This window comes from Rhineura floridana, chromosome 1 (assembly GCF_030035675.1).
Source record: "Rhineura floridana isolate rRhiFlo1 chromosome 1, rRhiFlo1.hap2, whole genome shotgun sequence".
In the NCBI taxonomy this organism is placed as follows: domain Eukaryota; kingdom Metazoa; phylum Chordata; class Lepidosauria; order Squamata; family Rhineuridae; genus Rhineura; species Rhineura floridana.
This window is the reverse complement of record NC_084480.1, coordinates 260,222,645-260,239,401: the sequence shown is the minus strand read 5'-3', so window position 1 is coordinate 260,239,401 and position 16,757 is coordinate 260,222,645. Positions and strand designations below refer to the sequence as shown.

Here is a 16,757-nt window from a genome sequence, read left to right as displayed (position 1 = left end):
TAACCTAATTTATCGGAACAAAATCAAAGATGGGACATTTTCAGTCAAAAGTGGACTAATTATATTAACCATTGTAGGAGATATGGGTGGTTACTCAATGCACATTATAGTTTCTTAGTGTTCTGATAGAAAAAAAGTCAGATTTTTGTTTAGGCAAGCCTATCCAGATACATATATGCTGATGTGTTTTAATCTCTTCTTAGTTTCCTACTGGTTTTAATTGTCTTTTTAAAATGTTTTAATTACTTGTTTTTAACTGTTTTTATTGATAATTTTTAAATTTCTTCTAAGCTGCATAGAGATTTTATTACAGTCAAGTGGCATATAAATTTTGTTGAATAAATAAAAATACAGGAGGCTTCATGTACTATTATATAGAGACATTTCCATTACATAAAGTTACATTCATGATCTCAACACGAGTAATTTTGAGATCTGTTATATCTTCTTTTTTCAAGCTATGTACTTTGCATTATAAAAGGAATGAAACGCTCTAAGTATTAAAAAAAATAAATCGAGGCAGGTCAAACCTATATCTGAATTGATTATTTATCCATCAGTCAAATCACACAGCAGAAAGTAAAGAAGCATAATGTAGAGCCTAATACAAAGTAATGAAATCATAACATGGTAAAAATCAAGCACATATCTGTGTTCTTGTAGTCACAGTATATTTTCTATTCGACTGCTCAGCTTAAGCGATGAGAGTATGCCACGTGTTCTTGGAGTCTCTGAGTAAGTATCTTCCTGCTCTGCTAAATTATATACTATAATGAATCTTCCTTCGTGTGAAATTATAGCAAACTTGTTGAGGACAAACTAGTGCGCTCAATTTTAAACTCTGATATACTGTAGCATTAAGTGCAAGCGTTTTTTCATCGTCCTTAGCTTGGAGTTTGTTTCTTGACACAGGAGCAGTACTGGGGCATTGCTTTGTATTTCTGTCAGCTTTCCTGGGACTAAGAAAGTGGGATGAAGACAAAATATTTTTCTCTGTGAATATGTGAAAATATTCAGTGTGAAAATGCCACATTGATTGTATGAGGATCTTTCTGCCCGTGTGCTTGTGGTTTTCTCTCTAAGTGAATAGGGCAACTCTCTACACAAACTGATGGTATGTCAGTGTCGTGGTAAGCCAGGGTTTATAGTGACAGAAACAAACAGAAGGGAGCTGGACTCCTGAGCCTCCCCTCCTGTGTAGCTAGAAGTTCAGAAGTGTTTACTTGTTCTTTCAGGGAGCAATCCAAATCCAAGATATGCCGGGATGACTGAATTAGGATCTGGCAGATCTCAGGCTCAGCTAGGGCTACACCAGTGTAAATCCCTTACCCTGGCTCAGCAGAAGCTGGTTCATCTGAGGCCGGCTTAGCTGAGGCCAGGGTAAATCTCCCAAAAGAGGTGTTCCAGGGACATGGAGGGGGCAGGACCAGGTGGGGAGGCAACTTATGCTGGATCCTAACTCTGTTCGGCTCAATCATGCAACCTGGCAACCAGTGGAACTTACACCAGCAAAAAGGGTGGTAAACTCCACTTTAAAAACTTGTTTTTCCTCTGCTAGGCTTGGGTCAGCTCAATTGGCAGTATCCTTGCTCCTGAATGGGGTTTGGATATGGCATACTTTATGCTGGCTTAATTTAAAGTGGCATAAATTACATTGGCTTCCTCTAGTTACATTGCTCCCCTAGTTTACCACAGTTTGCTGTGTTCTCCAAACCTAGAATTGTGTTCACTTGTGGTCTTTTTTTCCCCTTGAAATTTTTAATTACAAATATAACAAAATAAAAAAGGGGGGAGACATCAACTCTTGTTAACAATAAGAATAATCCATCAATCCATCAAATCTAATTTAAACATATACATTAATTGCAACTGAACTGTCCATATGTCCACATCAGTATCCAAATGAGATTGTCAGTTGTAAGATATACATTCAAATGTGTAGAAGGAGGCGGGAGCCTACTGCAGCCTCTTCCGGTTACAGTAAACCATAGCTTTGTGACATGCTTTACTTAACACCTCAATGTAGCCATTGGAACACTGTGTGTGTGTAGTGTTCCAATGTATGTAAGCAATACACTGCAGTTTGCAGCACCACAGAAGGTGGCGCTGAAATCTGTAGTGTGAATACTTACCCCCCCCACCTGCATGCTCCTTGCACCATCCACCACCACCCGCCTTGGCAAGCAGATAGGGCAGCAGCAGCAGCAGCCTGGCCAGTGGGGTTGCTGGTGCACAGCCTAGGCATGTTGCACAATGGCAGCATTTGTCCAGGTGAGGTGGTGGTGTGAGTCGGCAGTGGCAGCCTCGGTGGGTGGATGGGAAATTGGTGTATGGCCTAGGTGCACTGTGAAGTGGCACTTTTTCTGGGGCGGCAGCACCGGAGGAATAGGTGAGGCAAATGGGGAGTGGGGGTGGGAATTGGCAAGGGGAGTGGGGTTGCAGGTGGCAGTGGAGTTGGGATTGGGGGATGGTGGGGCTGGGGGTGGTGAGCGAAGCGAGCAGGGAGGCAGAGCCCCCCTTATAACTGGGTCATTAAAAGTCACTATTTGACAATGTGCATTTTAGCTGTTTATAAAAAAATCTCTGTTGTAGCAGTCTGTCTAAAATTCAAATAAATATTAATTAATTGACTGATATTAAAATCAGATGCATGTATTTGTGCAGACTGTCTCTGTGTGACCTGGCTGGATCAGAACGATGCCATAAAGCACAGACCTTTGGAGACAGACTTAAAGAAGCAGGCAATATTAACAATTCTCTTCTTATACTTGGAAAATGCATTGCAGCTCTAAAGCAAAAGCAAAATCCGAAGTAAGTGGCCAAATTAAATCTTGAAGTACGTTTTACTTAAAACTGTTTAGTCCAATATATTGTTAGACATTTTTCTATTTCCCCTGAGCAGCAAGAATTCTATTTTGTTGGATAAAAGAGTACTGAATATGCTACCTTTATTTTGTTCACTCAGTTTTTACAGAGCAGCCACATTATGCTGTCATCCAGTCACTGATGTTCTATATTTTCCCTGTGGTTCTTCCACCTTTTCTCATTCTGCAAAGAATGGAGAAGTAACACAATTTCCATGCATGCTTAATGAATGTGCAGTCTGCAAATGGCCCACTTATTTTTTTAGTAGGTTTCTAAATTGCCCTTCAACTGAGATTCTCAGGGTGGCGTACAAAAATATTATCATGCATAAAATATCAATATTACAATATTAAACACTCAAGAATCATTAACAGCTGCAATGCAGTAGGTATGACATGCCTGCCGCTGTGGACAGAACACAGGATGTTAAAAGAGAAAAAAGACTCCAGAGAGTGTGGAAAGACAATTGCAATTCTGCTTGTAGCCAATAACAGAAGAACTATGATTAGGTGCTAAGAGCCGCCCATATGGAAGTAGTGTAAATCTATCCAAACTGCAAATCTGGCTCCCTACTGTTTCTGCGCCTTCTGAAGTGTGTCACCACCTCTAATTTTCAGAGATCAGGTGAACACATGTTGCATTAAGCTTCCATTGCTGAAACATCAAATGATAATTCTGGTCCATCAGCAAGCTATGTGTCTAACAAATAATAGGCATAGTGACCATGTCCTCCTGTGTGGCCTATTACAATCCCTTAAAATTCACAGCTTGCACCCTATTAATACTATCTTTAGCAAGTGTGCCAAGAGATCTCAGCAGCTTATTCACACAACTTAGGGAACTCCCGCTACAGACTTGCTAGTGTCTGATCCTGAGCATTTTTCAGAAGCATTATAAGATCTAAATATACTTGTCTGGACTGGTCTTCAAGTGTCAGAACTAAGTTTTCAAAAGCTGAGGAAATCTTGGTGCTTTTCAACTTAATGCAATTTTATTCTGTTTTAATGGAAGGGTTGCTTTGTTACAAATACCAAGCCTTCAGACCTTGAACATTTTGTGGGGTTTTCCCCACTTTATAAATGTGCCTTCGAATACTAGGTTTGGATTTATTGAGCAGAGTCTTGGTTACTCTCAGCAAAATAAGAAGCTGCTACCTGATTCCTTTCTTAGCCCTGTGATGTCCCTTCCCAGACCTCCCTCCCATTCTTTTTTCTCTCTTGTATATGTACCATACATTTAATGCATATTATTTTCCCCAAAGAATCCTGGAAACTAGCTTTGTTAAGGGTGCTGGGAATTGTAGTTCCTTGAGCTCCCAGAATTTGTTGGGGGAAATGATGTGCTTTAAACATGCTTTAAATGTAATGTGTACACAGCTGAAAGTCATCTGGGTTGGGATCTCCCTGTTCCCAATTTGCTGTTGGAAGGAACAGAGGGAAGAAGTTATTTCAGTGACACTGAATTTGAAATTTAATTTGCCAGTTCATTTCTGGACCCAGTTCAAGGTGCTCATGTTAGTGTTTAAAGCCCTAAACAACTTAGGTCCCAAATACCTGAAAGATTGCCTCCTTCCCTACAGACCCTCTTGGGGTTGAGATCAGCAGAGGGGGCCCTTTTGGTAGTTCTGCCACCCTCTGAAGTTTGCGGGGGGGTGGCCTGGGAGAGACAATTTTATGTGGCAGCTCCTAAGTTATGGAACTGTCTCCCCACCAAGGTGCGTCTGGCAACTTCATTGCACAACTTTCAGCGAATGCTGAAGATGTGCCTCTTCATTCTGGCCTTTGACCCCTGAGATGTATATTTTCAGGACCCACCCTATTTTCTGTGATGTTGTTTAGGTTGTTTTTAACTGTTTTTAATTATATGTGTTAAAATTGTTGTAACCCACCCTGGGACCTTTGAGTGAAGGCCAGGTATAAATAATAATAAGTACTCTATCTTCTGTGGATGAAGCACAAATAGCAGTAGTGGATCCCTGCTTGCTTTTACAAATCGTATGCATCTTGAATGTAATGTTAATACAACTTTCTTCTCAAGATTCTTCTCAAGATTAAGGCCAGCCTACATTCCCTTCAGAGAGAGTAAGCTAACCCGCCTGTTTCAGCCATTCTTCTGTGGTAAAGGCAAAGCTTGCATGATTGTCAACATTAACCAGTGTGCTTCTACATATGATGAGACTTTGCACGTAATGAAATTTTCTGCTGTAGCAAAGCAAGTAAGTAGGAAACTGTTCTCTCCACAACATACCCAAAGCACTTGCTTTGTCATGGTCAACAATTGTCTGGAAAATATTTCCTTCCTGCGCCAACTGTTCCTGCCTGAGTTGGCTCCATGCTGTGCCACCAGGCCCCAGGAGGACCCATGTATTTAATCCTAACCCTTCTACTAGGAATATTTGGACATAATCTTCCCATGTATGCAATCGCAGTACGTATGAAATCTTAGGTCTAGTAAATAGATGGTATCTTTATTTTTTATTGCAACTTATATGCTGCTTTTCAGAATCAAGCGGCTTCCCAACTGTTTCTGGATCAAAAAGTTTTTATAGAATGCAACAAAACAATACCTTGACATTGCAGATATTTCCACAGAGGTGTCATGTGCTGTCTGCCCCCATCAGCAGTCTAGCCGCTGCCTTCTGAACAAACTGGAGCTTCTGGACCAGGGAAGAATGATAGAGGGGATGAGAGGTTGAGGGTCCCATTTTAAGAACAAAAGGGGCATCGCTTATTGCTCTCTGGCTCTTAAAACTGGATCTCATTTCTGCTTTGGGTAACTGCATTTAAAGAGGCTGAAATTCTTGGAAGATTTTAGCTGTGTAAAGTGTAATTTGCTTCAGAGTAAGTATGTATATGATTGGGTTGTGTGTGTGTATTTGAGCTACAGTGTAAATTATGAACTACACAGATATACCATGATGACTAAATTTAGAACTTGCTTTTGTTAAAATTTGATAGTAGTGTGGGTACCTCCAAAGTTTTCCAAATTATTTTCTAGCCTTCCAGGGCAAATAACCCAAAGCTAAAATTTATTGTGAAATTTCACTGTTTCTTGTCATTTTAAACCACTGACACAAACTTATTTTTCAGGTTATTCAAACATTTCAACACCAAATCTTTGATTATTTCCCCCCAAAATATATTGGAAGGGAAGATAAGCCTACAGTGCACTTTGATGACATATCTGCTGATCAACTTCCAGAGGATTCTTGTATCTCCTCTGAAGAAGAGGAAATAGATATAACCATTATGAGCCATGAGGTAATTTTTAAAACTGTTTGCTTGCCCTGTGATCCTGTGCAGGCTTATTCCGAACAAAGTCCTACTGTGTAAGGTAAGTGTGCATAAACATTCATTCTTAGTGCGATTTCAAAGCAGCCTACTTAATCATAAAGATATATGAGTTGGGGAACAGTCCTTGCTGTCCCTTGTCGCATCCCCCAGTCCAGAGGGCGTTATGGAGTGGTGGAGCCACTGCTGCAACCCTGCCACAACAACCAGCAGCCGGGGCGCAACCAATCATTCCCCCTCCCTATTTATTTCAATAGGAAATAAATCTACTTAATTTAGACAGACAATTAATGCAGAATTTTTTTAATCAATGTGGTATTGTATTTGGACTGTTTTGAGTAGGGTCACCTGGCCTAATGCATTACAGAAAGATGTAGTGGTTAGAAATTCTTATTGGGTTTCTCATAGATGCGGGAAGCTCTTAGCAGGGATTAGGTGAAACTCTTAAGGTAGGGGTGGAGAACCTGTGGCCCTCAGTCTAATTTATTGTGGATGGAGGAGAGCCCAGAGGGAGGGAGGCAAAAAAGAATGAGGAAAATCCAAAACTGATGGAGAGATATGGGGGAAGCTCTCTAGACACAAGAAATTGAGATCTGTTCAGTTTTGGGACAAAAGTGTTTACCTGAGCTCCTGCCAGGTGAGTCGTTGCTGCTTACCAGCAGGGTCAAGGATAAGATAATGGTAAGGTTGGTATGGTGCAAAACATATCGGCTGAGCCAATCCAATGTGCCTCTCTCTCTCTGCCTGCTTGGGAGATCAGGCAAGCACCTCTGCCCACCACACCGTCCAGTACTGGACCTCTGATAAAGAGCAGTCTGTTACTCCCAGTGCAGCCTGGTGGGCAATGAGGAACAGGGAAAAGGGGATGACAAAAAGCAATAAAAGGGGTTGTCTTGCCACTTGTGGCCCTGGCCTCACCTACTACCAGCACGTGGCCCTTGAGAGATGACCTCTTAGGGCTGCCTTTCCCAGTCTGGTGACCTCCAGAAGTTTTGGACTGCAACTGTATGCTGAATAAGGGTGATGGGAGTTGTAGTCCAGAACACCTGGGTGGCACCAGGTTGGGGAAGGTTGCCTTGGTGAATGTGGCCCTCCCTCTACAGAAAAGAAGTTTCCTACCCCTGCCATGATAAATGGCAAATGTTAGTTCATGCACCACTGTTGGCTTCTATTCTTTGTTCTTCATTTGACTAATGACAATCCTGCAGGATCTTTTGAAAACAACAGAGATCCTGAAGGGCAAGCTGATTGCAGAGAGACAAGGCAAGCTACTTCTTGAGGTGCAAATACGCAAAGAGATGGCTGAAGCAATGTTTCAGCAATTGATGGAAACGGAAGAAGCCTGGAGGTAACCCTTGAAACCTTGTAGCTGCAAGAGCCCATGTGCATACCACTTCAAGCATGGTTTAACAAATCATCAGTTCTAGAAGAAGGAATCTTTAGATGCCTTATGTTAGCATAGGTTATTGATCTGCCATGATCTTTATTTTGTGTGGCATCTCAGGCTACTTCAAAGGCTTGAAACTGACTTACGGTTTTCAACACCATGTTATAGCAAGCATTCTAACAATCATTTAAACATATTCTGTAATGAATTGGCACATTGCAGACATGTTGTACTGTGTCTCAAGTCCTTTAGCTAAGATGAATGTGTACTATTGCACTTGTATGGTCTCAAGGAAAAACATCTTGTGCAATGTTGTGGGTGGCCGAGAAAAGAAATTTTCTTTCCCATCCCACAGTTTACTTCAACTTTATATCTAGCCATCAGCAATGGAATTATATTTTTAGAGTGAATACCCCCAAATGGTATGGGTTTAATCCTGTAGAAAACTGATGGCATATACATTTCTAGTTACTTGCTGAATGAAAATCTTAAGTCTTTGATCCAGTGCATGTTATTTGGAAGTGAGGCCCACTCTATTCAATGGGCTTTACTTACATGTAAGTGTGCATTAAGTCAGCGTTTGATTCCCATGTCTTTTAGACTATATTGCTATCCTTCTATTCCGTTTTATTTCCAGCTCTTAGGATAGGAACTTCCAAGTACCTTTTCAAAGGTAATGAAATATACTAGGTTGCATCCAGCTGAATCATTCTGCATGGGGAACAACTTCCACAAATGCAGTGCAACTTCCCCTCCCTCTCCTCACTGATGTGCCCCCTTGCACAGTCCCCAGATCTGTTCTGGAGGGTTGTGAAAAACTTCAGAGCAGATTTGGAGGGGTGCCCATGGGGAAAGGAGAGGAAGGGGAGGTTCTGTTGTGCTCAGGGAAGTTCTGCATGTGCAATTATTTAATTAGATGTAGACCATTACTTTTAATATGAAAAAGTTGTTGTTGGGGATGGTGGAAGAATCTGTGTTCATTGTGCCAGCGCTCTAGGACTAGCTTTCTTCTTAGGCCATCTGATAGGACCCTTTACATGGATGTTTTGTGCTCTTTCCTGCTTATAAGTCCTTTCTGTGCACCTATATGAAATGGTCCTTACTCTGCTCTACAGAGCATGCAGCACAATCCTAGGCACATGTACTCTAAGGTTAGTCCTACTATGTATGGTGGAACTTATCCCAGGTAAATGTGCATAAGACTTAATTTATCATTTCTTAACTTATAATTTCCAGCTATGGGTTGGACATGAAGGAGTTCTTCCCATTCATGGAAATGGAGATGTCTATAAAAGAGAAGTGGGCTAGGAGGCATATTTTGCCAGTCCCCTTGTGCTGCCTGTTGTGTTGTTTGGGAAGGTCCTCTAACCTCTGGAGCAGTTTTTTAGAGGAGGAAAGGGTGCTGAGATCAGAGTGTGCTGCATTCTGTGAGTGAAGCTCTGGATCCACCCATACATGTGAAAATAATTGAGGATATTAGTAATTAAAAGTGTCCTGTGTTCTGTCTGTCATTGCTATAATATCATCCAGTAAGCGCTTAGAAGATCTGAAAGAAAGCTATGAAGAAAAACTGGAGAGTAAATTTGAAATGTACAAGGAAGCCATAAAGAAACACGCATATATGTGTGCAATGGAACAAATTGAAGAGCATTATGTTCCGATAGAAGAGTTCATAGCTGAACAAGCAAAGGTTGAGGTATATCTTCTCTAAAAGTTGCTATCCTAGTCCATCACATATGTTGGCATTCTTTCCAAGGCACCTGCAGAAATTCTGTTAATAAGTGAATTTGGTAAAGCTCTGAAGATCTGAAAGGTGGGGGGGGGGGTTGGGGGTGTGTGATAGTTTATCTCAATTACTTTGGATGTCTCTCTATTTTGAAATGGCTGTTTCAGAAAAACATTGTGACCGCTGTCACCTAAAAGTACATTGTATGGCTGCAGTAAAAGGAGTACACCAAGAAAGCTTTAGAGCTAAAAGAATTCCTAAATATATTTCATGTAGAAAAGTACTAGATAGAAGAGTCTTGCGGCACAAAATGTAATGTTTGCTTTCCACATCTTGATAAGGAAATAAGCGTTAACACCTATCTTAATTGTTGCTTAAAGTGATTTTTGAGAGGGCAAGAGAGAACAGCTAAGCTTAAAAAATACTCTTGTTTCAAACCAACTCTTGCTGCAAAAAAAATGCCATTTGCAGAAGACCTTGAAAACTATCATAGTTCATCTTGTTGTTCAGGACAGAGAGATGAAAATACTACAGTTGAAAGTAAAACTTGGAGAACACAATGCCTTGCCTTTGGAAAGTCCCAATTCTGACTTTACAGAAAGGAAAATTAATCCAGGTAAGAAACAAATTCTACTTTATGGAGCTCAACTGTTTTCTGATACGTGGTCCAAAAATAATATAAATCTTGTTTTGCTGCACACAGATATTAAATGCAATTCTTCAGATGCTTCACAGAGACAGTGTGATGAGAGAGATGAGGTAACTTCTTAATTCTATGAGTCTATGTTGCATCCTGTATTGAGCAGGAGGTTGAATTTAATGACCTCAGAAGGTCCCTTTCAACTCTGATTCTATGATTTTTTACTGAAAGGAATTTTTATAATAAAATGGAGCATAAATGCTCTTTAATGTGCAAGGACAAATCTGTAAAGGCTGTGATATGCTATGTTATCAGAACATTTAGGTTGGATCCAAAGATGAAGAGAAGGGGTTTGGATCCAGCAGACTTCCATGAATGGAAGTAGGGAGGGGAGATTTGTTAATCCCTTCTTCACTCTGCATGCTTTTCTAGAAGGTCCCCCATTTTCAAGAACAAATTTTTGGAGGGGGAAGCAGAGTGCCACAGACTGGATTTGACCTATAGTAATCAAATGGAAGGTGGAACTGTTTCCGCATGAAGTCTGCCACGAAAGATAAGCTAAAAATGCCCCTAAACTTCCTTTTGTATAAACAAACAGCTGTATTTTAGTCTTGTGGGAGAAGGGGAAGTATAGTGCTGTGCTTGAGGATAATACCCAAAACTTCCCGCATCACCCTTGAGAGGAAAATTTAGGCTGCTTCTCTTTCTTCCAGCTGCCAATCTTCTCATGGAGCAGTTGTGGGATTGTCATAGGGAAGAGGGCAGTCTTTTTTTAAAAAATGCTTATCTCCCCTAATTGAATTCAGGACAGAAGTGAAATGGTTAGATGAGTGGTAGTGAGAGTGATTCTATGAACCTTTTTAGCTAATGCATCACACCTGGTAGTTCCTACACAATTTGTTTTCCAAACTGTCTTCTTTATTTTTACAATATATTTCTTTTAACTGGTTTGTGGACTTTTGCTGTATTTTATCTACCCCGTGGAGAGCTCTCTGATTGTAGTTTATAAATCTAATAAAACAACTCAGGCAGGGACGGTGAACTTGTGGTTCTCCAGTGTGGGAATATAACTCCCATAATGCCAGATCGTTGGTGCTGCTGCCTGGGGCTGATGAGAGCTGGGTCCAACACTATCTGGAGGGCTACCTGGTTCCCAAACCTTGATGAAGATCATGGTCAGCCAACGTTTGCAGCAGACAGTTCCTCCAGCACTATTCCCTCTTTAAATTCTAATTGTAATAATAAGCTTGTTTTGCAGCTAATAAAATCATTGAAGTTACAAATAGAGAAATTAAATGAAATGTTGCAAAACTCCAATGAAGTTTGCAGAAAAGTAGTGGAGGAGAATAATCGACTGAAGCATATGATGCTGCTTAAGGTAGGTCGCATGTCTACTAAAGCTGCATTTAGGGATATCTGTGTGCTTCTCATGGCTGTTTGCAATTCTATTTATGACTGTAATGTACCATTTAGTCTTGGCCTCATGCATGATTTGAAACTGTCTGCACATTAAGTTTGTCAGGAGAACAGCATTGACTTGGAAATCCACTTCTATGTTCTGGTCCTTTTTAAGTTTCTAGGGAGGGAGGGTGGGATCTAAATTAAATAAATAGCCAATACAGAAAATACAAGGTCTTCAAGCTTCAAATAGACCAGTTTAGTATTTACCCAGTTTTAGAATTCTCTTCCTTTATATTGAAGGACACAGGAAGCTGCCATACAGTGCATTGGACCATTAGTCCATCTGGCTTTGTTTTGTCTACACTGACTGGCAGCAGACCTCCAGAGTTTCAGACAAGGTCTCTCGCAGTGCTGCCTGGAGATGCCATGAACCTGGGACATTCTGTATGCAAAGCAGATGTTCTACCACTGAGCTATGGCCCTTCCCCATAATAGGGGGTATCATCTTGACTTCTGGATGGGCGATTTCAGGATCGTCTCTACTCTATTAGAAAATGTTACCCATTAGTTTGGGTGTTCACCTTCAGAAGATGCCAAGGAAGTGAATTAAAAACAGTGAATACCATGACTAATCCTACCTCTAATGCATCTTTTGGTTGTTTCAATAGGAACAAGAAGTCAAAGGCCTTCAAAACTGGGCTAAACGTGGCCATGAGCTTGAAACCACAGTCTCTTTTTTACAAGAGGAGTTGGATGAAAGCAAAAAACTCCTAAGTGCAGATCTCAAGTATCAGAAATCCAAGAAGGGCTTTTTTGCAAATCTGAAATATACTGTAGCAGACATTCCTAAAACACTCAAAGATCTAGAAAAACCTGAGGCATCTACATGCTCTCACAAGTGATGTCAGCAGCACATAAAATAAAGTCATAACTTCCGGGAGAAGGTTAATGCAGCTACTGAATTAGTCAAGGCACTGAATTGGTGGGTGATCAGAAGGCAAAAGCACTGAAGGCAACCTAAATATTTCTCTACTTTGAAAGGATTTGTGCTCCTTTAAATCCTGTGATTGAATTGCTTTCCTTGTGTGAAGGAGTTCGATGGAAATGTGTAAACCAGTTATTTTATGCACTTGCTAATAAAAATGTTTACCAATACTTGAACAGTGATAGTATGTAAACACTTACCTAAGAAAGCACAAACTTATTTAAAGCAGTATGCCAACAAGGAAAGCTTTTAACATATTTGCTGCCACACAATGTGATTATTCCTTATTTTTGAGTTAACAGCTTAGCACATACTCAAATCTATCAGGGTCAGAATTTCAAGAATGCTTATTTATTAAAATCACAATAAAATGGAAACAGTATTTACAGGTGGACAACCTGGTTGCCAGTTTGCTAGCTGGATTCCTTCACTTTAAAATAGTAAACATGTGTACTACAAAAAAATTGGTTTGTGCAACTGAACATAGTTAGAATTGCAATGCTTCTATAGTAGCCAAGTTGTGAATAAGTATTTCAGAAGAGTTCTCAATCATGTTGTCCTTTTAATTCTTAGCAAGATAGAGAAAACATAACCCAATTGGAGAAAGCCAAAGTACAGAGTAGTGAGATCTCATCCAGTTCATAACTTCACTCCAACCCTCGCTTTATACAACGGATGCTCTTCAATCCTGATTTTTCAAGTGCATTTGTCTCTCCCTGCCCCCTGACATTCTATGTAACATGTGCAACAAAATATATAGGCTTTTGTTATAATAGTAGCTGGGTGTACTTCCTAAAGGAAAGTTATTTTAGCTGTGCTTTTTAAACCAACATGTCATTTGACAAAATAGTAACTCTGTACAGAGAACAGGGCCAAACCCCAAGGCTTCTATAAATGAAGGAAATACTAGGAAAGACCATTCTAAAGTTAAACCTGCCTAGTTAACCTTTGCATATTTAGTACTACCCAGTTTTAAGTGTTGCCTTTAAAAAGGACAGTGGTAGAAGGGATTCTACACCACACACTTATTTCACCTTTATCAGGCAATCTAGAAAGCCATGCTCAATATTTTTTTAGGTTGTCACTGCTAAATGTACCACATTTTCAGTTTCTACAGATTGAAAGGAGGTAATGTGAACCTAGCAAGCAGTTTCTTGCTTAAAATCAGTTTCCAATTGAAAAAAAACCTGACTTTCTTCTGATATCTCACTCACATCATTCAACAGTGCAATTCCACCTTATTTCTTAAAGACATACTAGTATAGATACAGCAGCCTTTACTGTTTAAGCACCCTCATCATATCTACTTTTGCAAGGCACAAGAGGAAAGAGCTGTCTTTTTAAAAACCCAAGGCCAAACTACATGTCACATAGATGAGCACACACATTATTTTTTTTAAAAAAGTGAAAAGCAGTTGCAGCAGGGTGAGCTACTAAATGGAGGAGGGGAGTAGACAGGCTGATTAAACATTGCCTCTGCCACTGTTTGTTCATTCAGTGGTGTCTCGCCAAGCTGCTGTCCAATTTAAGCAGGATGAAAGATGGAGGTCCTGAATCTTTTATCCTGCAGGTGGGCAAGCAGCTTGAATAGATGTAATTTTGAGCTAATAAATAGAAGATAAATGATGTTTTTTGTAGTCCTTCCTCCATACCATGTCTCAGAAGCTTTTCAGTTAAAATAAATTGGTCGGGACTGCTCATGTATAGCTATAGCATCTAGTTTGGCCCTAGAACAGACCATTTTTAGGATGCATGTTGTGACCTGACCATGTGGGCAAGTTCTGGTTACTGTCATGAACACCTGTTTCTGTTCATTATATTTGCAGCTGCCTCTGCCTCATGAATTTTATTTGGAGTGGGACAGCTTTTCTTTTTGATCTTCTGGTCTGTCAATAGTTCATCTTATCTGGGTGTGTGTTAAGCAAAATACAAAGAAGGCATTGTCCTTAGAGGACTTTAAAGCTTTAAATGGGATAGTGATCATTTGCATCATCCTCGTGAGCTGCAGCCTTCAGTTTCAGGAACCACAAGCAGTTAGGATATCCTAATGCATAAAAGTAACTGGCTCAACCACATTGTTCCATTAAGAGGTCGACACCAAGTAGAGGCAAGGAGAAGGAGCTCCTTTCTTTCCTAGGGCTGCTGCTGGTATTGTCCTTCTGTAGCTGTGTAAAAGTCATCAAGGACACTCTGTAAATATTCAAAGGTTGGTCTCTCTTCTGCTTTATCTTTCCAGCATGTTTTCATGATGTCATAGAGCTCAGCTGGACAGGCTTCCATGCGAGGCATGCGATACCCACGTTGAAGAGCCATCATTACATCAGAATTACTCATGCCTGAAAAAAAGAAAGATTTCTTTAATTAGTAAACTTGACAATTTGTCTAACGAACAAGCCCAAACCTGTGCTCCCTATGCCTATATTAAATTCAGTCACTGAACAGTCAAGCTTTTGTTACTGGAGAGAGTCAATAATAAGGAATTAAGATAATTTATTCCTTTATTTACAAGAGAAGAGAAGAGAAGATCCCTAGGCTCTCTCCGTGGAGCAGAGTGGTAAGCCGCGGTAACGCAGCCAAAGCTCTGCTCACGGCCAGAGTTCGATTCCAACGGAAGAAGGAAGTTGAATCTCTGGTAAAAGGGGTCGAGGTCCACTCAGCCTTCCATCCATCGGTGGTCGGTAAAATGAGTACCTGGCATATGCTGGGGGGTAAAGAAAGGCCGGGAAGGAACTGGCAATCCCACCCCATATATACGGTCTGCCTAGTAAATGTTGCAAGACGTCACCCTAAGAGTCGGAAACGACTCACACTACAAGTGCTCTCTTATTTTAATATATACCAAAAGTTCAGTGTGGCTGACATTGTTGGATGGATATCGAGACCTGTCTTCCTAAAGCTTATAAAAAGACCAGAGCGTTGGAGGAAATTAACTGAGAAACAATAAACTCCTTCCTACCATCCTAGCCCCCTGTCTCTCAAAGGGAACATTATTTCAGCTACATCCCAACTCATCCCTCAAGCTTGCCAAACCCCAATTTTATGACGATCAAAACTGTCCCAAAATGAACCCTTCCCTAGCCATAGTGGCCCATGTTGCCTTATGTAAAGTAGTTCTCTCTCTATAGGCCTGGTGTGACTTTGCCCCAATGGTCATCAATGAGAAAGCCGAAATACTAAAATAACTTACTATGGACTGGTCTCCATTAAACACAGAGGGACTTGCTGCTGCACTATATGATTGCACTATATTTATATAAGTGTTTATATACTGCTTTCTCACATAGTATCAGGGCAATGTACAACATAAAAACATTTAAGAGCAATACAAGACAATAATTAAAATTATTGCCTATTCAGAAAACATTTTAAACAGCTGCACAGGCTTGTTGGTAATCTGAATGTCAGCTATTCCAAGCATCCAAAATACAGGCATCCATTCATGAAAGGACAGGAGTCTGAGACCAGTTCTGTGCCCAATTGTGTGAACACCAGAAAAGCTAATAGCTTCATTTTAACAAGAAAAGATCATGGAATTTTAAGTTTTTGGCAATTGTAGAGACAAGTCTTAGGTTTCAGGGACACAGTTTGCACTTTCAAATGATTCCTGCCTGCTCATGTAATAGCTGCTCAACTTCTATAAAAGTAAACAAATATATTACAGAAAAACATAGGTCCATACTTCCCTATCCTCCATGGGAAACCCACCCAGGCATCCTGTTCATTCCATCAAGACCACATTCACAGCAGATGTTTATTCCACTTTAAACAGTCATGGCTTCCCCCAAAGAATCCTGGGAACGGTAGTTTGTGAAGGATGCTGAGAATAGTTAGGAGACTCCTATTCTCTTCACAGAGCTACAATTGCAGAGCAGGTTAACAGTCAGTCCCTCTTCCCAGAGGGTTCCGAGAATTAAATGGAATAAATGTATGGTGTGAATGTGGCCAAACACTATGAAGTGCTTCCAAATTGGTGCTTATATGGGGATTGGTGTTCTTCATTGTGTAAAGTTATTTTACTGATCAAATATAAATTCTATCATTGTTGAATTTGGTCAGGGAAGTACTGCTACATGTGTGTGTAACATCTAAATTTGGAAAGGAGCTAGGCATATCTATTTACAAGCTTTGTTTAGAATTATGGAGCAACCCAGCAAATCTATACCATTCTGTTCCACACAATGATTTCACTGATGGCGGTGACTTGCAACAGTTTTCCCATGAGTGAAAACCAAAATACTGGCAAGATGCTCCTCTGCCCAAAAGACTAATGCAAGAACAAAAGGAAAGTATTTTTTTTTTTGTATCTACATTAGGCATGGGAAATTACAGCAAGGAACCCACACAATATGTGATAATGAATGAAATAAAGTGGAAGAGCAATGCCCTGCAGGCAGAAGGCCCCATTAAAGTGCCAGCATCTCAAGATAGGGCTGGAGAAAGCCACTGTTTGAAACACTGAAGAA

At 40.4% G+C, this 16,757-nt stretch overlaps 2 protein-coding genes across 18 annotated transcripts in view; one reads left to right on the top strand and one right to left on the bottom strand.

Annotated features, from left to right (window-relative positions):
* Positions 1-12,554, top strand: part of LOC133371488 (kinesin-like protein KIF20A) — a 29,626-nt gene extending 17,072 nt beyond the window's left edge. For 6 of the 7 annotated variants that reach the window (XM_061599046.1, XM_061599040.1, XM_061599019.1 and 3 more), the window contains 10 exons: positions 664-735; positions 2,665-2,811; positions 4,903-5,080; positions 5,955-6,125; positions 7,364-7,503; positions 9,073-9,238; positions 9,779-9,884; positions 9,972-10,027; positions 11,167-11,286; positions 11,978-12,554. In XM_061599046.1, the coding sequence (XP_061455030.1) occupies positions 664-735; positions 2,665-2,811; positions 4,903-5,080; positions 5,955-6,125; positions 7,364-7,503; positions 9,073-9,238; positions 9,779-9,884; positions 9,972-10,027; positions 11,167-11,286; positions 11,978-12,211 (1,390 nt within the window). In that variant the 3' untranslated portion in view covers positions 12,212-12,554. The remainder of the gene's footprint in view (positions 1-663; positions 736-2,664; positions 2,812-4,902; positions 5,081-5,954; positions 6,126-7,363; positions 7,504-9,072; positions 9,239-9,778; positions 9,885-9,971; positions 10,028-11,166; positions 11,287-11,977) is intronic. The other variant, XM_061599033.1, reaches the window with a different exon arrangement.
* A 75-nt stretch (positions 12,555-12,629) lies between these two features.
* Positions 12,630-16,757, bottom strand: part of LYN (LYN proto-oncogene, Src family tyrosine kinase) — a 62,597-nt gene continuing 58,469 nt past the window's right edge. For all 11 annotated transcript variants that reach the window (XM_061599115.1, XM_061599064.1, XM_061599070.1 and 8 more), the window contains exon 13: positions 12,630-14,630. In XM_061599115.1, coding sequence (XP_061455099.1) covers positions 14,428-14,630 — 203 coding nt within the window. In that variant the 3' untranslated portion in view covers positions 12,630-14,427. The remainder of the gene's footprint in view (positions 14,631-16,757) is intronic.